Source organism: Sinohyriopsis cumingii, chromosome 2 (assembly GCF_028554795.1).
Source record: "Sinohyriopsis cumingii isolate HCF-2022 chromosome 2, ASM2855479v2, whole genome shotgun sequence".
NCBI lineage: Eukaryota > Metazoa > Mollusca > Bivalvia > Unionida > Unionidae > Sinohyriopsis > Sinohyriopsis cumingii.
The window spans coordinates 151,211,849-151,228,975 of record NC_142962.1 but is presented as its reverse complement, the minus strand read 5'-3'; the positions used below and the strand labels follow the sequence as shown (position 1 = coordinate 151,228,975).

Sequence of the window (17,127 nt, the reverse complement as noted above, 5' to 3'; positions counted from 1 at the left end):
TTCGAAAAGAAGATTACTCCTAGGTTTAGTTTGATGTTCATTTACAAATATTAAACCGAAACCATTGTTCTGGATGTTTGGTCGGGCTGTATACAGTTCTCAAGGGCATGATAAGTGCAAATTTGATACCGATAACCCAGGTTTGTGTGACTGCCCCTTATGTTTCACCGTGTAATCTGTCAATGTCTTTAAATCAAGTTCTAGACCGAGGGATTTTGACACTTTCAGGACGTATTTTTCAGTGTCATCATAATGGGTTTATGGGACTGCTCTGATCCGGAGGCAGTTTGAGCGGCTATGCTGTTCTACAACGTCTCGTTTAGCTGAAGTTTCCGATTACAGTCTCTGAGATTAGCGTTTCAGATTGCAGCTGTATAATTCAGACTCTCATGTCCGTAGTAACACCTTGTACTATAGATTTAACCAGGTCCTTAATCAGGGCACTGAGCGCGTTTCCTACAGCAGCCGAGAGGTTTTCAGAAGTTCTTCGTGCTCAAGAGTTATAATACTCTTGGATGGTAATGATCTCATCGCTTATCAATCAAAGGTTTTTTGAGATTCCTGGGAGTTCTGATATTTTCACTTTTTCAGATTGACTATTCCCTCTATTCTCTTTCGTGTCAAGTCTATGTTTAGTATATGTAAGCGACTTTTTTCTCGTTTGTTGTCTGCTCCGCGGCAGATATTTCTCTCATACTAGGCCTAACGTTCTGTGGAACATTATACTACTTTAAACGTAACTTTCTGCGAAACACTATACCATGAAAGTCTCGTGCCTGACTAAGTTACTGAGTTTAAAGCGTGTTCCTGCCGTATAGCTTGTAATTAGGACAGCTAGGTCGAATAATATGGTCATGCTGGTGGTCGAATAATATGGTCATGCCGATGGCCGGTGTGTGAAGAATGTATTGCGAGGAATCAACTTGGACATTGGAATATCAATCAACAATATATAGACAATATTGATCTCCACAAAGTTTCCACCTAAGTGTCAGTTACAAGATTTTGTCAAATTATCTGGGACTCTGCATATTCCTTTTCCATTCTGACCAGTTCATGGAGTAAACATCCGACTATCCATCATTTTGCAAGTTGCAGGAATGTGGTGACTATTACTTTTCTATATTTATCTCGTATTCGGATCAGTTAACTGTAACCTACTGTAATTGTTTCTAATTGCCATAATTGCTCAATGGTAAAGACACAAGGAAACACGAATAGTTATGTTTTGTGTCATGGATTAGGTCTAGGATATGGTATGCATTTGTTGGTTTCAAAAATCTGCAATCTCAGATTTAGTAGATACTTGTATTTCATTGGCTCTTTAATCCAAGCCAAATCTAGCATCGTAGTTTGCTTTGAATACTGCATATATTTACATGGAGGATTTTATCGTTGGAGTTGTGTTTTAACTATTCAGTGAATACATTCATCGTTTTCACTACTGTATCATTCCATTTCTGACTTCTATCATGTGCATTATTTAATTGTCAACGTTTTTCCTTTAATGTGTTTCTTTTGGCTTAAATTATTCGGTTGTATGTTGGGATTGAAAACTCTTTGACTCATTTTGAGAATGTCGTGTGTGTGTGTGTGTGTGTGTCTGTGTGTGTGTGTGTGTATTTCGAGTATACATTCTTCATTTGATTTTTGACGGTGAAAATTACGAGGATTATGGTTAAGATAACAAATAAGAATGCGAGGTTTCCTTTTTGCTTGACTTAATATTTTCAATGCTTTTCTAAAGTTGAATGGTCATTATGGCCTATAAAATGTTTGTTACAACTTAATAAAACCCCTCATAAAATATAAAGCACTTCGAGGAGCATTGGTTTGGCATTATTTGGTGATACTTTATTGATGTATGATGGTTTGAAGTATATTAGTGTTCTTCAACAAACAATATACCAACAACTCTATTATCCTTAATTGCACCGAACTTGATTTGAATGCATTATTCGTTGATGCACCATTAAGAACTTGAAGCATGTATATCTGACTGATAAATATGAGATTGCTTCTGCCCGTCATTATTTCATGCCCTCGGTCAGATCCTGACACTATCTAAATGCGGAATCATTTCCTGCCCTTGGTCAGGTCAGTACACTATTTATATTCGGGGTGATTTTCTGCCTTGAGACAAATCGTGACACTTTCTATATACGGCATTATTTTCTGTCTTCACTCATCATCATCATCATCATCATTTTCTGCCTGACTCTCTCTATCTCTATAAGTCAGCATTTCCGGTTCTTCGTCAGATCCTTGCACTATTTATACATTTATATACGACGTCATTTTATATCAATAGTCAGATCCTGACACTACATACGGCAACAGTTTCTGTCGACAGTCGGATCATTTCACTATCTGCATACGGCAAAAGTTTCTGCCCTCAGGCAGATCCTGACAATATACGCAACAGTTTCTGCCCTCAGTCAGATCTTGACGCTATCTATATACGGCAATAGCTTCTGTCCTGAGTCAGATTCTGACCCTATCTGCATACGGCAACAGTTTCTGACACGAGTCAGATAGCCACACTATCTATATACGGCTTCTGTCCTCAGTCAGATCCTGACACTATCTGTATACGGCAACAGTTTCTGTTCTCATTCGGATCCTTTCACTATCTGTATACGGCAACAGTTTCTGTCCTCGGTCGGATCCGTACACTATCTACACATCTCGCAAATAAAAAAACAAGATCTTAATACAACGACACATCTTGTAAATCAGGAATAACTATTGACATTTGTTGCAGTATTTATTGCTTGCTTCAGGATCTCATTTACTGACTCTATCACAAAGTAGCTTTTTCGAACTGAATATGAATGCGATAACATCAATTTTTGGCTAAGTATTTAATTACATGACATCTTTAGTCTTTGTATGTTAACAGCTGGTCCATACAGATTTTATCGACCAGTTCATAATTCTGCATTTGGGCACTGAGCACAGTTGTCTCTTTTCCAGCATGTACGCAACGTGTACCATATATGTATGGGATATATTATTTAGTCAACTAAGCGAACTTTAATTTTATTGAATAAGTACATAATGTGTAAGAAATTTTAATAGATTTATACAATATTTTAGAATCACTGTAAGAATCTTAATCAGCCAATTTCTATTGCATTTCAATAGTATGTGATTTAAATTTAATAAATCCGAAGTCCACAAGCTGTATCATGTAAACTTATCAAATACTGTCACCTGGATAATCTGAAATGAATAATGGAATTGTTTTAATCATGTATATATACTTGTACATACATGTATGTATGTATGTATGTATGTATGTATGTATGTATGTATGTATGTATGTATGTATGCACGCATGCATGCATGTATGTATGTATGTATGTATGTATGTATGTATGTATGTATGTATGCGCATGCATGCATGCATGTATGGTTGTCTATGTATGTATGTACGGTTGTCTATGTATGTATGTATGGTTGTCAGAGTAGGTATGAAAGTATGTATGTATGAATGTAGGTATGTAAGTACATGCATGAATGTAAGGATGTATGCGCGAAGGTATATGGGTAATTCGTACAAAAATACCATAGAAATGCAAAAAAATTGAATAAAAGAAAACACGTATGTAATGAAATGAGCTAGAAAACTTGCTGCAAATGAAACGAAAGAAACAACGATCAAGAATAACAAGTAGTCGAAAATACAATCGTTTCGGAAGAATTGGAATTCTTTACATTTGACTAGCACGTTTTAAATGAATTATCGCGTTGGCTGTCCCTCGGAATGCTAGGAATGGAACAGATGTAAATAATATGCATGGTAGTTAAAACGAGCAGTTTTCACAATATCAGTATTATTAAAGTCTGAGGGTAGAGTAACCTCAGCATATATTTGTGACGAAAATACAGGAATATGCTTATCTCCGAGCATGAACAAGTTTTCTTGCAGGATTTTTTATTTGAAAACTTGACAATATTGCTTATATCAGAACTGTATAGCAGTCTCCACTTAGATGCATATTAATCGTGGTTCCGAAGCCAAATACCCATGCCATTAAATGATGAGAATAGGAGGGTCAGCTAGTAGGACACACGGGATGCTTAAAGTACCAACTTGTATTCACGATTTTGTTGACTCCAATACATAAACCAGGTCATTAAACACGACAATGAATAACCGCGCTGACAGCGGTCTTCTTTGACCTTACCCTTGGATTACTGAATTTGGTTTCGAATGTTGTCCGTTGAGCAGAACAAGGGCACTAACATTTCGAAAAGAATTATGAATCAGTCTCCACACTTTTCCTTTTCCTTGAAAAGCTTATAGAAAAGACAATCAGGCCATACTGTATTGATGTCCTTTGCACTGTCCAGGAATGCAGCACGTATTTGTGACTGACCTTCTAGATAGTTGGCTACTCCATTTTTATAATAAAGGTACAGTAATGCCACTACATTGGTTTCGAAATCCTTGTTGCAAGAGGCGAGAAATCTTATCCTTTACCTAGAATGAGCAAGTCTGTTCAACATTATTTTTCTTCTAAAAACGCTTTGAAAAACTGGAAAGATTGAGATGAGATGTCTCAGTAGTTACATCGAGACTGCTTTTTCCACTTCGAAGAAATGAATAACAATTTCACACTAAAATATTCGTATTAAGTTTCTAAAGAGATGATGTGATTGTATGCATGGTACAATATGGAACTAATAGATTTATAAACATATATAATATGTTCTGCATTTATTTTATCATTTTTATTCAGCTCATACGCCATCTTCCTTGTCATTTTGCATTATGTTACCCACAACCTTTATTCCTTCTTCAATATTTGAATCCACAATATCCTTTCCTTCTTCAATATTTGAATCTACAACATTCTTTGCGATTTTTCCTAATTTATATTCCGTAAGAGATTAGTTGAAATGATCATCTAGTATTATATTTCCAAGCTTTTCAAAATGCTGGCGCCACGGATTATTAATCAAAAGAGAATCTCTTCTTATTTCTCCGTCCACATTTAGCTCAAAAATATCATGTCTCTGTCCCATCGTATGCAGTCTCACTTTTCTACATAACTTCCATACATCAAGTTATGCAGTTTTTTCTAACTCATGGAATTCATCCTGTTTATATTGTTCTTTAGGCTTGAGTATTTGGTTTCTGAACTTTCTTTTCGCACTCTTGTATTCTGTATATGACTTGTGAAGCATACCATGGGAACGTTCTTTGTTAATTTATAAAATTCGTTTTGCTCATCTCGTCATGCAGATCGGCAAAATGGGGTAGGGTTTTAGATGCCAACTAGAAGGTTTTCTTTGGGAGATTTTTATCAGCTGAATCACATAAGAGTCGAAAAAGTATCAAGGGCGTATTGTATATCTGCATTGTCTTGCATAAGTAGTTTTACCGATTCTAATTGTTCATTGATTTCAATTTTGTGCATCTACAACTGCTCTGTAGAAGCTTGTCTCCGGTTGACTGTAACCGGATAGTGCGAAAGATCCGATTTCTAGAGTTCGTCATGAACTATCAACCGTGCTTTTATTGGTAAGATCCGATTTTTAGAGTTTGTCATGAACTATCAGCCGTGCTGTTATTGGTAAAATCCGATATCTAGAGTTTGTCATGAACTATCAACAGTGCTCTTATTGGTGAGGGATTCGATATATTTAGATGATGATCCTCTTTAATGTTGGCACTGCAAACAAAAGAGTATAATCGAGCCATGAAGAGTGTTGGCCATCAGATTGGTAAATTGTACATCCGGGCTTTCCAGACGTTGATTTACTACTTGTAGAGACTAGATGCCTAGTTTTAAGAAAGGAATGCAACAAATAACCCTTATTGTTTTTACGTTTCGGAACCACTTCTTTCTGCAGCTCTTCACTGAGGTCACGATAAATAATCACAAAACCTTTCTGACTATATTGATCATAAAGGCATTCCTGTTTTCCATTACTTCCTTATACTCACCTAATGAGGCATTCGTGGAAGGAAAAGACACATAGAACATAGTAAGCGTGCATATTAATTTGAACTGCAATAATTCAGTCCGTTCCGATGTTTTCAGGAAAGAGACCGGCAGCGACTTTCGATATCTGCAATTCCTCTAAATCCGGAGTGACGTATTACTACTCACGGACACGTGTGGATTTTGTTATCCGGCCTGGCAAAAGCAGTAAATTCTCTGTTGATTCCTTGTAGAAATTGTAGTTGTGTTGGAGGCACACCTTGCTCTTGTATGCACACAGTATCTACATTTTGGAGTAAAAAGCGAAGATATGGCTTTCGTGATGTTATGCCCTTCGCGTTCCTAGTCATTCATTTTAGAATCGTCATGCAACTTATAACCAGACGCTGTATCGCATGCAGGTTGTGAATAGGCGATGGTTTATCCATGATACCATTCCATGGCTAATACAAACTTAGTCCAAAACCCTTGTTGTAAAGTTCTGCCAGATAGCGTTTTCTGAATAGTAATAGGAACGCTACAAGTTTCTCCATTGTCAATAGACCACACATTTAGTATCCGAATATTTGTAATTTTTATTCCTCGATTGTATTAATGTCTGTATATTACTTGATTTGGCTCATTTGGTTCGTAATCTGCTTTAATTCGAGATAACAACAATCATTTTGGGTTGGACCCCTCTTCTCGTCCTTTATGTTATGTCTCTGTTTAGTATCTGGGTTGGCTGAAATACAATATTCGTGAGATTCATGCGATATGTTTTGAATGTGGTATTACTAGTGGCCCATATCTGACCCTCATTCGTTGTATTTTTTCTCAACTCTCCTGTTTTCACTTGTCGTACCTTTTCCTGTTGCCTTTATTATACATTGTGCTGTATTGATTGGGGCCTTTACTGCCGGAGATTGCAACACTTCTGAGTTTTGATTCTCTACTCTGAGATGCTTGAGTTTGTTTAAGCAGTATTTCTATTATCTTTTTGGCCTATCAGCATTCTTCCACGAAACCCATGATGCTGATTATCGATTACAGTTTTATTCCGTCTTGACATTTGATGTACTTGATGTATTCGTAGGTAGGCAAAATGAACTGGTCATCCTTTAATACGAGAAAGACAGCTGCATAAAGTTTGTCGATTGAAACTGAACTCCACGAATCTGCGCTCTTAAGGTTTCAATTTACTTTCGTTTACGGCTTGCACGTATGTTTGTCTCCAAACGCAATCACGACTCCCTTGCCTCGTCGAGTCGTTTCATTTCTCATCCTTATTTTGGATAATCCAATTCAAACAACGATATATCTTTTCATTTTCTTCATTTATTCCGTCATATTTTACATTTAGTTCATCCTTTACAAATTGTTTGAAATAAGTAAAAAAATTTCTTGAAGAATGGGTATGTTGGTTTCATGTTTTTCATCTTGACTATTATTCCCAAAATCATCTAGTGTTGCATTGCCTTTCGATATATCTATGTCACCCTGATTGTCCAATTTTTTGTAGAATTCATTATGCAGCTCAGACTGTCGGTTCTACTCTGCTTGTTTTTATCATATTTAGACATACACACCCTCACTTCACTGGTGTTACCATCACCCTCTAGAAAAAGGAAATACCGAATAGATATCGTCTACTATATTTTCTTTCACTGGAACATATCAGAACTTGATGTCCTCTCCACCAGTATGTATGTATGTATGTATGTATGTATGTATGTATGTATGTATGTGTGTGTGTGTGTGTGTGTGTGCGTGCGTATGTATGTATGTGTCTGTGTGTGTGCGTGCATACGTGCGTGCATTAGCCGCTATGTCTGTCTCTCTATCAGTTTATTAGTATGCATGTACTTGATTCAACACACACACACACATACACACACACACACATATATATATATATGCTTATGTAAGTATGCATGTTTGAATATATGTTCGGCATACTTTACCTAGTGTGGATAAGTTTTAAAATTAAGAATAGTATTGTCAAAATAATTGTAGGAAACATTATTTTAATTAATATGCTTGAGATCATTTTTAAATTACTCATATTAATAAAATGTATAAACTTCCTACATAGGTGGAGATACAAAATAAAAGAGACGCAAAACAAAACAGTTTGTAAATAGAACGATGCAAAGAGACGTGGATGATAGACAAATAATATAATTACACAAAGACAAAACTAATACAACTGCATAAGTCTAGCCCCCAGCAACACAAAAATAGCAAGCTAAGGTATAAAGCCTGTTACAGATAATAAGGCAACCATATGTGGTAACTTTTAGTTATATATACATACATGAAAATATATGGGGAACAGGGAACAGACAACTAATTCGGTTCCCTGGGACTGCAATATTAATATTATGATCAAATGACTATACTTTTTTTGGCAACAGGCGTGGATTGCATCCTATAAAGGATCTATCGAAGAGGAAACGTTTAAAACAATGAAGATGACATATTGAACGACATATTTTTTAGAATTATTCCCTCGTAGGTACCTACTATCCCTCCCTTTTACATACAGTTGTACCTTTGCGGCGACATAGAAAAATTAAAAGTTTTGTGTCGAAATCTATTATTGTGTACAAATTACACATATATAGGCTTCATATGAAAAATTACATTAATTTTTCCAGTATTTATTTTCAGCAAAATAGCAACTTTTATTTTCTTAGAATATTTCATTTATTATACTACCACACATACATGCTGGCCGGTTTCATTGTTAAAAATACTAAGTTGTATGTGACCAATAAAGCATTTTTACATATAGAAACGCGAATCGCTGGAAGAAAAAATTAACTGATGTAAAAAGATCATTAGTACATGTTTTACTACGCTAAGACATTTTGAATGTTAGAAGGACATGCATTTTACTGTATAATTAAAACCAAAACCACCTGCGTTCTCCAACATTATCTATTCCATTTATCACTCGTACAGATGGGGACACGCAGTCAACTATACTTCCTGGAAATGTCCCTATGGCGCTAACACATTTTTATTGTTCGGCAACTGATACTTTTTGTATTTGGTTTTAAACGGAACAATCGATTTTTAAGTGGCATGCAGTCGTTAAATACATATGACACCAATGTACGAAGTAAAGCTAGTTCTGCTAGGCTGTCCTTGCTAAAAATTGGTTCCTGCAACCAGCTTTATCAAAGGTGTGTGACAAAGTAACTTTTCCTGGAAATCTGTTGCATGTCTGCAATATGATGCGTTTTGCAAACTTACAGAGAAATCATTTATTACAAATAATAACAGCGTGATCAAACCAAGTCACAAAGTGTATAGAAGCGGTATAGAGTACTTCTTGCGAACAGCAGAAAAAGCGTTTAAGTGTGAGATATATTTTTGAGACTTGACTAGATAAAGAACGAAATCAGTCCAAAAATGTCTTACATTTCATTTAAAATGGGCACAGATGTAAGATTCTAGTTGCCACGTGACAAAATACTGTTTTTAAACAAAATGTTTGAATAGCTGTAGCACCAATTCAATGACGTCGATCTATCAAAACACTGTAACCTATTGCGACATCAATACATTGTTCACGTACACGAGGTAAAATACAACATTTCACACGTCTGCATATAAAAAATCTGCAACGGGTCAAAGAACCATCATTGGAGAATTCATCATAATATTTTACAGTATCCATAAAGTCATAAAACTTGAGAATCGATTACACAGTCTTTTACAACCTTTTGTGCAGCGCATAATCGATTTTCAAAATTTATGTTTCCATGAATCATGTAAATTATTCACGAAGTCATGAAGCTTGAAAATTGGCTTGTACCGTCATAAATTGGCAAAGCAATATCATAGGATGGGAACATGAAAAATCTGTCCCACGCCTGGTTAGTCAGCGACCTCATTAGTATAACAGTGACGTCATTCACAAAACGGCAAATTTTATAAATTAAATCTGAATTGTGATGATTGGTTCACATCAGCGCTGGTACATATTGGGTAAAAGATACGAAATATGTGTAGTTTCTTCATAGATGAATATTTATATTTATGACGCAGTTGTCAGTGAAGCTTGAAACTTTATTATACACTGCATGAACGATCGTTTATGGTAATTCGTGCAGTGTGTACTTGATTTTCAATTTTTCACGACTTAATGAATGCTGTAAAATATGAATTCTTGACTTATTATCCAATTTATTTAATGAATTAAATAATTTCCCTCCTTTGCGAGCTGTGATGTAATCAATGCTTATCTTAGATTCTGTTTTTCTCATAGTTTTATCCTGAGAAGAGATAGTCCAGATAGAACGAAAAATAAATGAGTTTCGGCATTTCATGCTGACGGCTCCGGTGGCCTAAGTGGTTAGAGCGTCCACCTCAGATGCGAAAGGTCGCAGGTTCGAACCCCAGCCAAATCATAACAAAGACTTATAAAAATGGTACTAGCAGCTGCCTCGCTTGGTGGTCAGTATTTAGAGGTTAGTGTCTGGATAAGGTGACTTGATTGGTGATGATGCGACATGTATGTGGCATGATCCTTCAGTGCTGGACAACACTATTAGCTGTCACAATGCAGACATCGAAGCGATGAAAAATTGTTAAAGCTACTTTAAAAATCCAAATCACATACACACACACAAACACACGCGTGCACGCATTTCATACTGTCTCAAACGTTGCATTTTTCAGTTCTTGCGCATGAAAAAATAGGCTCTAAATGCGAATGAAAACATATTACACAGTTCAATAACCAGAAATGTTTATAATTTTGTTTAAAAAATTACAGTTAAAAGAGGAACTGTCCTTCCAGTCGATTAAACATTCGATACTGACCACATCATTTTTCAACACTGATTCTCTGATGGAAATGTGTGTGTGTGATGCCACATAGTTCACTCGTTCAGGTCAGTTGGATCAGTGGAAGCGCCATATACGTGGATTTTGACGAGACTGTTCGCCATGTTTTCAATGAAAAACGGCCTCGATTCTACCATAGACATTCACCACAGATGCAGTAATATATATGGCCAAATAAGCAGCATTCAAGTAGTTGAATATTTATCTGAAGGGATGATTACTGCATACAGAAATAACAGCAAATCTAAAGTTTTTTCTTTCTTTCCGGGTACTGGTTTGCATCCCTGTGGCTCAAGTGATTTAATGGGTTTCTTTGGTGGATAATTTCATTATTCGGTTTGGAAGAATGTAGTCATTGGATAATTTTCTAAGTGGAGAGACCAGCATGTATTGACATTATCTTCTTAAGACAGGTGAGTTTATTCGCTGGTGTAGGTTGACATTTAAACCCTGCTAATCCTGGGGTGGAGTGCAAGATCCATACCATGTGGTAGCAGCAATGTAAAAGGGACCGCCTGTATTTACGACAGGATGTTGCCTATATTACCACAGGATGTTGGGCGTTTCTCTGAATATACTCATTATCTTCGCGTTAGATAGTGTGATGAATTTTCTCCCACACCATGGATTAACTAGGCCAATGACCAGCGGCTTTATTCGTGTTCTAGCTTTAGTTTGGCATCCGGGCAATGTTTTGTGGGAATGACAGGCTTTATTCTGACCTAAGCAACCACTGTGTATTTTGTGATAGTCGTCCGATTTCACAATCGGATTAGGTTACTGATTGGAAATGTCGGTCACCATATTGTTATTAGCATTTCTTTCATTTCACACATGTAATATTTATTTCAGTCATCCTCCATTGATACAGAGTTGTTCCTACCTGCCCGTAACGTCATCTCTTCATGTTGAAAACAGGATACATCATTGATATAGTATTTCTGAACGCCAGGTTAATTGACCATTGCAGACGAGAAATAATGTTTCGAATTTATAAATACAATAATGAATAAGCTTTTGTATTTATGAAGAATGATGGTTCATACAATAATGAATCATTTATCAACTTATTACATTTTTATTGTCCCCCCAAAAATCAAATTAGACCAATGAGTTTGGTATGGTGATGTCGTACACATGCGCTTCAATACTAAATGTTCCTTCATTTGATTTCTTCTCTTCCAGTAGCATCATTATTCTAGTTTCATGATTTAATTGTCCGACTATCATCGTCATTATCACTGTCATTCTCTTTTTCTTTCTTCTGATGAGTAAACAAAGTAATCGCTTCTCAAGCAATGTCAGTATACTAATTAAATGCATACCCGCAATTACCGGGGGAGGGGAGGGCTCGAATTAGCATCACTGTGGAACATTTTTTCTTTTCAAAAAAAACCCAACTCATTCTGAAACTGCCGATTGTTAAAACATGTTCGAAAGGAATACAAGCGAAGAAAAATGTTCCTAATTTAAAATGTGAATACTTGCTTCTGATCGTAATGTATACATGAAATGAAAGGAAATGTGAAACTCATTATGACATTTTCTTATTAAATAAATGACATTTTATAATTTGCCACTTCGCGCTCGAATTGAGTTCATGCCAATGAAAAAATCGGCGGACCTGGCGATTCGTATAGCAATGGCATTTTATATTTTTGGGCACAGACCTGGATAATACCATGGCTTTACTAAAGTTTCCAGATGATTTCCAGAATTTCACGCTCGATGGTGTTTCGAAAATTTTATCATTTGAAAGAGACGATTCGTAAAATTACTGTCGATGGGAAGTATTTCTAATTAGCAGAGAATGTATTCATGCAACATATCACAACAAGATTTAATTTCTCAATGATGATTACGGATGCTTATATTTATCAATGCTGAATCTGAATATTCTCACGGTCTAATGCGCATCAAAGTGCGCAATTTCAATAGTCAAATAGTTGTTGTTGTTCACTAGTGCTTATTTCCACAAACACCGTGTAAGCAGTCTTACGAAGCCGCTTTCGTATATATATATATATATATATATATATATATATATATATATATATATATATATTTCAGACTACATAGTCCAAACATCTAAATTAAAAGATAGCTATAAAGTCAAAACATTGTAAACATAAAAGAACATAATTAGTATACAGATACATCTACAATTAACTGCACCCTGCATTGTTAAGAATGAAATTAAGGGACACATTTAAAGAGTAATTTGTTCTATCTGCTAATAATATTAGAATTTAAATGAATGTCATAGTTCCCAAGAGATTTCGATATACAGTTCTTACCATTAGATATTCTTGTCATCATTGAGAATGCATACTTTCTCATTACTTCCTCAAAACTGAATACATTATAATTTATAAGCATGTTGGAGACACTGTTCCATGTAGAAATACCTAATAGAAAACGAACACTATTATTATACCCAATAACTTGTTTTCTTTTCATACATTCACTAAAGTTTGTCCACAGAGGAGCACAATACATAGTGCAGCAATAAGATTTGAATAATCTAATTTTGATATTCAATTCTTTCTTTGTGTAGAAGCATGTTTGTTCGAGTACAAAAAATAGGTAGTGTCTCATTATATCTTCATTATCTAACCGATTGGATTTCAAAATATGACTCAACGACGAAACACTGTTGACATACGTAAGAGCATTGCCGTTAAGACGCACGGGGGACGGGGATCATAGGGTGAAATAAATTGGCTTAAATACCATGCATACTGATTTTTTCGTAATATAGATTATATCATTCTCAAATGCGTATTGTTCACATATCTTTATTAATTTCCTTAAACCTGAGTAGTGAAGTGGGATACCCTACGGACAATGGAAATTCCAGTCAAAACACCCCTGGGACACTCTACGGACAATGGAAATTTAACATGGCGAAAAATCGTGGGACACTCTACGGACAAGGGGAATTAACATGGGAATAAATCGTGGGACACTCTACGGACAAGGGGAATTTAACATGGGAATAAATCGTGGGACACTCTACGGACAAGGGGAATTTAACATGGGATTTTTTTTTTAAAAAAATTTTTTTAAAAAAGGGGTAGGCAATTCAAAGACTATCTCTTTTCGAGAAATATGGCTGGCCCTGAAAAGGGCCTTTGGGTTTTCTTCTTCTAATTTCTTCTTTTCCTCCACCAAGTTCTTATTTTATCTCCTACACTCTTCTTCTCTTTCTTTTTTTTTCTTCTCCTCTTCTTTCTTCTCTTCCTCCTATTCTTTCTTCTTCTTTTCATTTTCTTCTTCTTTTTCAATTTTTTCGTTCCAATTGCGTATTCTTATTCTTTCCTCTTCATCCTCCTTCTCCTCCTTGATCTCTTTCATGACACCACTAATTTTGTCCTTTGCTTTCCTTAAGTTATTAATTTCCATCTTCACACGATGGGGACTATAGGAATAATGGTCTTCAACCAGTCTTAATAGCATCTGTTCCATTATTCCTAAGTTGTCTAAAACGTCTTGCAAGGTTTGTAATTTGTCCATTTGGTTTGACGCCATCTTCTTTGTATTCTTTGCAGAATGGTTTGAACAACTAATACTGTGGGTTCTTATACGAAAAGCGCGAACGTGAAGGAAAACATCCCCCTAAAAACATAAAATGGATCTTACCTAGATGATGACCAAACATCGCGTGGACGTGAAGGAAAACATCCCCCTACTTTCTCATTTCATATAATATAACCCTAACTATACTCTCCACATTTGCTAAAAAACCCATAATCTACTATTCACACTAACATACCTGAGCTCTTACAAACACACAAACACATACACTTCCACTATTAATAAAGAGTTAGTGTTTATATTCACACTACTCTACCTACACACATTGGCAAATCGATAGTTATTTCTTTTCTAGAGTATTGGGTAGCCCTGAAAAGGGCTGTTTTGTTTGGAACTTCATGGGCACCTGGTTAATGGTGGCACCTTCCAGGCCTGGCGCCACATACGCATCTTATCCCCCAGTTACTTTTTACCTTTTGGGGGGAGAGAGCAGAGGCAGGATATGTCGCTTCAGAATCCCAATTTTCGCTCTCTGGGATTTTGAAATTTTTTCTTCTCTCCTTTTCCTCCTCCTCCTCTTCTTCTTTCTTTCTTCTTTCCTCTTTATATCTTCTCTCCTCCTCTTCTTTGTTTCTTCTTTCCACCTCTCTTATTCTTCCCTCCTCGACAATGGCTTCCGCGCCCAGTTCATTTAATATGCGCCTGGCATATTCCAGATGCACATGAAGCTCCAACAGTTTCTCAAGTCTCGTGTTCATTTTTTGGTGTTGATCAATCAACAAGGGTAGCTGGACTGCCGAACGAGTTTCAATTTATACTGAAAGCGCGGACGTGAAGGAAAACATCCCCTAAAAACATAACATTCATCTTACCTAGATCATGACCAAAAAAAACAACAACAACGCGCGGACCTAAAAGAAACACTCGCTCACTTTTTTATGCTACCCATCACTTCAATAGACTATCCACATACTCAAAGCAATCCAATCTAACCCCAAATATACACCTCAAGCAGCCCAAAAAAACAAACAAACATCATTTTAATCTACTATCCACACCAACCTACTTTATCACTTACAAACACAAACACACCAACACATACCCTCAAAATTTTTAAGAAAGAGTTAGTGTTTATTTTCACACTACTCTACCTACACACATTGGCAAATGGATCATTACTTCTTTTCTAGAGTATTTGGGTAGCCCTGAAAAGGGCTGTTTTTTGTTTTGCTATGGCATTCTTTTTTTAGTTTCTAAGAATGCGATGTCCTCTGAGGATAGACTTTCTGGCAACACTGGACAACAAATTTTTACAAAAGTCATGTTACTGAAATAAAATTAGTCAATTCTTATCAATTTTTATGTGCTGAACACGAATATGACAGTCAAATTGCAAAATTGGCTCTAGTTTTTTTGTAATCTGCAAGAAATTAATGTTTACATAACGAAATGCATTCCAATAGTAAAAGGTCAACTGTAATAGCCTACCTATAAAAAATCAAGTCATTGACTACATCTTAGATTTCTTCGCCTGTCTCTTGTACAGCTGTTCGGGAGCATCTCTGAGGAGTGTCCAGCAGTAGTCAGCCAGCATTGTAGTGGACCATTTTCCCTGGTATCTTTGTTCCATTGTTGCGATATCTTGATGAAAACGTTCGCCGTGTTCATCACTAACAATACCACAGTTGCTAGGAAAGAAATCCAAATGGGAATGAAGGAAGTGAATCTTTAGAGACATATTGCAGCCAAGTTTCTTATACTTCATCAACATGTCTTCTACTAGTTCCTTATAGTTTTCTGCCCTAACATTTCCGAGGAAGTTTGTAGAAACTAGGCGAAAAGCATTCCATGCTTGTTTCGCGTCACCTTCCAGCAAGTTGTTGAACCGGTCATCTTTGAAAAGCTCTCGAATCTGAGGACCCACAAAAACTCCCTCTTTAATCTTTGCTTCGCTGAGTCGAGGGAATTTTTCATGCAGGTATCGGAATGCTGGCAAAGTCCGGTCAATGGCTTTCACGAAGTTCTTCATCAAACCTAGTTTGATGTGAAGGGGTGGTAGCAAGATTTTCTGAGCCTAACCAGAGCTGGGTGTTGGATATTCTTCTCTCCAATGGCTACATTCTGCCTGTGAGTCCATTCCTTCCTCATGTAGTGCATTTCCCTTACTCGGCTATCCCACTCGCATAAGAAACACATGTATTTTGTATATCCTTGCTGCAGTCCCATTAAAAGGGCAACTACCTTCAAATCACCACAGAGGTACCAGCTGTACTTGTTATACTCAATGGAATTCAGTAGCTGCCTTAAGTTATCGTATGTCTCTTTCATGTGGACAGCATACGCTACTGGAATAGATGGAAGAATGTTTCCATTGTGCAAAAGCACAGCCTTGAGACTCAGTTTCGAAGAGTCCACAAATAGTCTCCATTCTTGTGGGTCATGAGTGATTTTTAAAGCATTCATGAGGCCCTCAATATCGGAACAGAATATCAGATTACTTTCCTTTCTGAAGAAAGGCTCCAATTGCTGGTGGCGCTTTCGATATGCAGTAATTGTGAAGATTCCATTGTTGGAGTCTTGATCCTAGCAATTCTGCCTTGTTCTTTGATAAGTCCAAATCACGAATCAGGTCATTTAGTTCTTCCTGTGTTATTCTGTGTGGGGTTGATGATGCACCACAGTGAAAATCTGGATCACTGCATGCTGATGGACCAGGAGAAGAACAGGTCGACTCTTCTTTGTCTTCGTCAGATGAATCAAGAGAATATTCTGCTGGAGGTTCTGGAATAGGAAG

The 17,127-nt window shown here is 36.5% G+C and overlaps 1 protein-coding gene and 1 pseudogene across 2 annotated transcripts in view; one reads left to right on the top strand and one right to left on the bottom strand.

Moving 5' to 3' along the window:
• LOC149806089 (ras-related protein Rap1 pseudogene) overlaps positions 1 to 17,127 on the top strand; it is a 332,158-nt pseudogene that overhangs the window by 66,802 nt on the left and 248,229 nt on the right. The gene's annotated exons all lie outside the window — the stretch shown is intronic.
• Positions 4,750 to 17,127, bottom strand: part of LOC149806091 (protein CFDP2-like) — a 50,287-nt gene continuing 37,909 nt past the window's right edge. The window contains exon 2 of the mRNA XM_089935121.1: positions 4,750 to 4,877. Coding sequence (XP_089791247.1) covers positions 4,750 to 4,877 — 128 coding nt within the window. The remainder of the gene's footprint in view (positions 4,878 to 17,127) is intronic.